The sequence below is a fragment of the Melitaea cinxia genome, chromosome 2, assembly GCF_905220565.1.
Source record: "Melitaea cinxia chromosome 2, ilMelCinx1.1, whole genome shotgun sequence".
Lineage (NCBI taxonomy): Eukaryota > Metazoa > Arthropoda > Insecta > Lepidoptera > Nymphalidae > Melitaea > Melitaea cinxia.
In genome coordinates, this window is record NC_059395.1 from 922,640 (window position 1) to 927,491 (window position 4,852).

A 4,852-nucleotide genomic window follows, 5' to 3' on the forward strand; every position below is an offset into this window, starting at 1 on the left:
TTTTTTAGATGCCCAACGTTTCTAATACTTTACAGCAACTAAGTTAGCGGGAGGACTGTAATCTAAAAACTTAATAATCCGCGATATAATTCTAAAACGTTGTTTCATTATAATATTCAATTTATTGTTAAGATTTCTAATGCATTTGCGTCCACAAACGAGTCAGCAGTGACATTTTGTGCGTAATTTGTCTGTCAGTGAAAATTCCGCAAAGATATCTTGCAGTTCCGCCTTTCCCCTGTTACCAGGTATTGGGGTGGATTAAGTGCCTGTGGACAGTATTCGCTCGATGTCACGATAATTAAATAATGGTGTCTTTGTTTACTGCCGAAGTTGCTTGAATTTACAAATTTTGGAATATGGCGATGAATTAATTAAATTATTCTATTTATATTTTTTTATACAAATTTATAATTCAAATTAATTTATATTATTTATTTTTTTTATTTTACAAATAAATTTAATAGTGATAAACGATTTATTTTTATTAATGGTGTTTTATTTTTACGTATTTTATGAAGAAATATTCTGAAATGTTAAATTGGATGTCTATCAATTATTTTAATAAATTAAATTTATAATTTAATAAAATTTCATTTAGTTTCACTTTAGTATTTAAGCAAATGATAAATTTCAGTTGATAATAATATTTGCCTTGAATATTTGACTGATAATTAAATATTTTCTTATTTAAAAAAAATGAAATATTTTCGGCAGTACGTTGTTAAATTTTGTTAAGATTTTGAGAAGATTTATCCTCAATCATTTCAATCAGAAATAAAAAAAATTGTATTTTTTAAATATAAAATTAGATAGGCAAAAAAGCGTACGTTTTACCTGATGGTAAGCGGTTACTGCAGCCGTTTGCAACACCATTAGCATCGAAACACGTTGCTGACCTGTCTCCAATTCCACCCAGGAGATATCGATAGACATCATTCTTCTTCATTGGCCTTAGTCCATCTATTGCAGACGATTTAGACAGTGTCAGATAGACACTATGTCGCCTAGGACACTCTTCAGGAAAACGCAGAGCTACCTAAGCTCTGCGCCATCTTCTCGACCTCACTGGCTAGGCCCACAGGAACAACGAGTCAATACGTGTGGAGCCAGTTCGGCTGCAGGAGTCTTTCGCATTTTAGAGCTATGCCACGAATGCTTGACGGAGATCCCATTCCGGGTTTCAAATGAAGTTTTCCTTCTCCAGGACCTTGAGGATTTTGAGTCAGATTTAATCTCGGTCGCCTTTTACGACCCCCACGGAAAGAAAGAGGGTGGTGCTATTCTACTCGGCCGACATCACACGGCATACATCGTTAGACATGAGATATAAATAAAATCGTTCACGTTCCAATCCAAACAAACTGCAACATAGTATTCGCTCAAACAACTATCATGTAATTCAAACAGTCGTAAACCAAAGACAAAGGTTCCGGGACAGATTAATAAAGTGGTGACGAGAGAACAAATACTATGCAGAATGCAAATTGTACCAACATCTGGGTTAAGTAAATTTATGAATCGATTCTTGCCAACTTCGTGCTCTTATTGATTGAGGTCCGTTATAGGTCTGTAATGTAAATTAATGATATTAATGATATTTGTTTTACAATTGGTTTGTGTATTGTCACTGTCGTTTTGTATAAATTTGATGCAATGTTCGATGAAAATATTTTAGCAACGAAAATTTGATAAATCTATTTTGATAATTGATAAATATATAAATATAATGGTAGTTTTTTTATTAAACTATATTTGTTTTCAATTTTAAATGCAAATTATGACTTAAAACCCTTTTAAATGGAAAGTTGTTTTAAATGGCAACTTTTGTTTTAATCTTTATACGCATTCAGCCTGTAACATCCCACTGCTGGACTTTCTTGATGCAGGAGAAGGATTAACCATTACAATATTTCGAAAACATTCTTGATAAATTAAAAAAAAAAAAACAATTTGTTAAATTTCGAATTATTCGCCAACTTACAAATAATTTGAAATTAGTCCGGAATCGAAGATTCGAATTATTTGCAAGTTCGAATAAATTTGATACGAAATTTGAAAAGTTACACTTGGTTCAATACAAATTACTGAACGAAAACTATTTGCGCATCCAAGTCGCAAAGTTTCCGTGTGAAGCAGAAGCAAAATCCAGTTTCTCTGAAGTTTTTCATAGCCTCTATCCCAATGGGTGGCCTCTTCAGACATCCAATTCATCATTATTACAGCCTATACCAGCATATATAGCCACACAGTACAGTACAATTTTAAATAACCGAGCGACATTCAACTGTGGAAATTATAACTAGGGGAAGAGATGAAACATTAATCAGTACAGGAGCAAAACAGAACGCATTCGAGAAAAAAGTTCGAAAGATTTTCCCCCGGGACATACTATTTCATCCAATAGCCTAGGACCGAAGCTTTCCGTGCCGTTGGAATTATGAATTTTAATGTACTCCGACATCCGCCGCTGAAGGGTATCACCAGAATTATACTTCTTGTTGTTGATTAGAAATGTTTTTCAAAGGTCTATTTAGAATGTTGGTTCGAGTGTGAAATTAGACCGAAATTAAAAAGGTGTCTAGAGAAATTGAGAATTTATTCATTATCCGAATTGACTGTAACGAAAATGAAACTGAAATGAAATATGTACATTCAATATTTTCTTTGGAAATTTTTGTCTTTGAAAAATGTAATGTGTATTTGGACACATTTTTGTATGTGTGTTTGTAACTGCTGCGTGTGTTACCGCAACTTTGAAACACGGTTCTCGTTTTACTTGCGGTCGTATTTATAGAATTCGAATACTTAAGATATTTACCGCTTTTTTAAAAATACATAATGTATCGTTATTATAAACTAATAAGTGTCTAGAAAATTATCAATTTATTACACAATTTTGTAGTCTGAATAGTAAATAACTGATATAAAAACTTGTTTTATATTTTTAACGATGGCTTCAACTTTCTTGAGTTATTTTATTGCAAAGCCTTATTTAGTTTTTAAACTGTTTTTTTCTTTTAAAGAAGTACAGTGATGATATATCATCAGTCAGTCCGTAACCGTCGGATCGTTTGCACGCTTACCGTATACTCACGCGCTATAGCTCGTAGACAGCAGTTCTCAAACTTGTACTCTGGTGGTTTTTTCTATAAAATTAAGTTGACCTAGCAAGATGTTTCGTTGCGCTCGATGTGATGCGGAATTTAGAGACGGCGTCCAATGCTCATTGTGCCAAGGGCACTATGACTTTCCGTGTGCCGGCATCACTGAAGGTGGTTACCGAAAATTGGGGGACCGAAAAAGCACCTGGAAATGCTCGTCTTGCAAATCTGCGGGGGTGGCCAGCTCTTCTACCACAACTTCAAGTACAGTAGCAGCAAAATCGCCAACACCTACGAACATGGAGAGTATAGCCTTGGAACTAAAACGACTTTCTATACAGATGTCTTCACTACAGACGCTTGCTACCAACATACAGGCTATACAGGCCGATATTGCCGAATTAAAAACAATAAAGGCCTCCGTTGAATATGTACAATGCTCTGTAGAAGCCTTGTCTAACCGCTGCACTGAGATCAGTCAAGAGGTACAAAGCCTTCTCAAAACTAGAGAAGAACTTCAACAACTCCAACAACGGTTTTCTAAGCTGGAAGTCAGTATAAATGAATATGAACAGAGGTCTCGGATCAACAATATCGAGATTAAAGGTGTTCCATCTACGCCTTCGGAGAATTTGTTTGAAGTAGTTGGCAGGATTGGAGACGTCATTGGCTGTTCAATCCCCAAAGAGCACATAAATTATATTGCGAGGATTCCTACGCGCAACGACAAGGGCAATAAGTCTATAATTGTCTCAGTACACAGCAGATATTTGAAAGAGGATTTCGTTGCAGCAGCAAAGAAGCGGACTATTGTGGCAGCTAACCTTGGACTCCACGGTGAAAGTCGTATATTTATTAATGACCATCTTACCCTCCAGAATAAATTGCTTCTGAATAAAGCAAAGAATTTGGCTAAAGAGCGGGGTTTTGCCTTTGTATGGGTGAGAGGATGCAAGATTTTCGCACGAAAAAACCCCACGGCACATGTGATCCGTGTCATATCAGAATCAGATTTAAAAAAAATTATTTAATTTCCTTGTTTTCTTTGATGCTGTTTATGTTAACTTTTGTTTATATAATTAAGTTTAAAAATAACGTTTGTGAAAAGGTTGAGAAACACCGACTCGCTCGCATACCGGTTTCATACCAACATAGTAGCTCGCTTGGCGCACGCGCATCTCTTTCCTCCTATAGCCTTACGCTATCGCCGTATCTCGCTCGGTCAACTGCCTATCTCTCGCCTATTGCTGCTTTGCTAACGCTTTTTATATACTGCCCTCTTTTATTGTTATTTATTTGTTTTTTTGCAACTTGCTCATTGCTTTTGTGTGGCGTTAAACCTATTCACAGTTATTATAATACAATTATACTTACAATTTATTGCTTGCCCCTTATGCCTTACTATCGCTTATCAATGCCTATTTTTTTTCCTGTTATAAATGATGCTTAAAATATATTATCAGAACGTCCGCGGCTTACGTACGAAAACATCTACTTTCTATCGAAACGTTTGCATGAACTCTTGTTATGACGTTATATGCTTAACGGAGACTTGGTTGGTGCAAGGGATAAGTGATAGTGAACTTTTTGACGATCGTTACATCGTATGGCGGCGTGATCGTGATTATGGAAGAACCAATCAAGCCTTGGGTGGAGGTGTCTTGATTGCGGTTCGGCGTGAACTTGCTTCAGAGGCGCGTAGTGACTGGTGTTCAAACGCAGAAGATCTTTGGGTAACCTTAACACTT

At 35.8% G+C, this 4,852-nt stretch overlaps 1 protein-coding gene across 1 annotated transcript; it reads left to right on the forward strand.

The window, feature by feature from the left end:
- Positions 1–3,175: 3,175 nt before the first annotated feature.
- On the forward strand, positions 3,176–4,135 carry LOC123666866. Its single transcript, XM_045600892.1, has one exon. It carries the CDS (start codon positions 3,176–3,178, stop codon positions 4,133–4,135), a length of 960 nt encoding a protein of 319 aa, XP_045456848.1.
- The last annotated feature ends 717 nt before the right edge of the window (positions 4,136–4,852 follow it).

Excerpts from the sequence above, each read along its gene's own strand:
- LOC123666866 (XM_045600892.1), top strand. The coding sequence starts at position 3,176 with ATGTTTCGTTGCGCTCGATGTGATGCGGAATTTAGAGACGGCGTCCAA.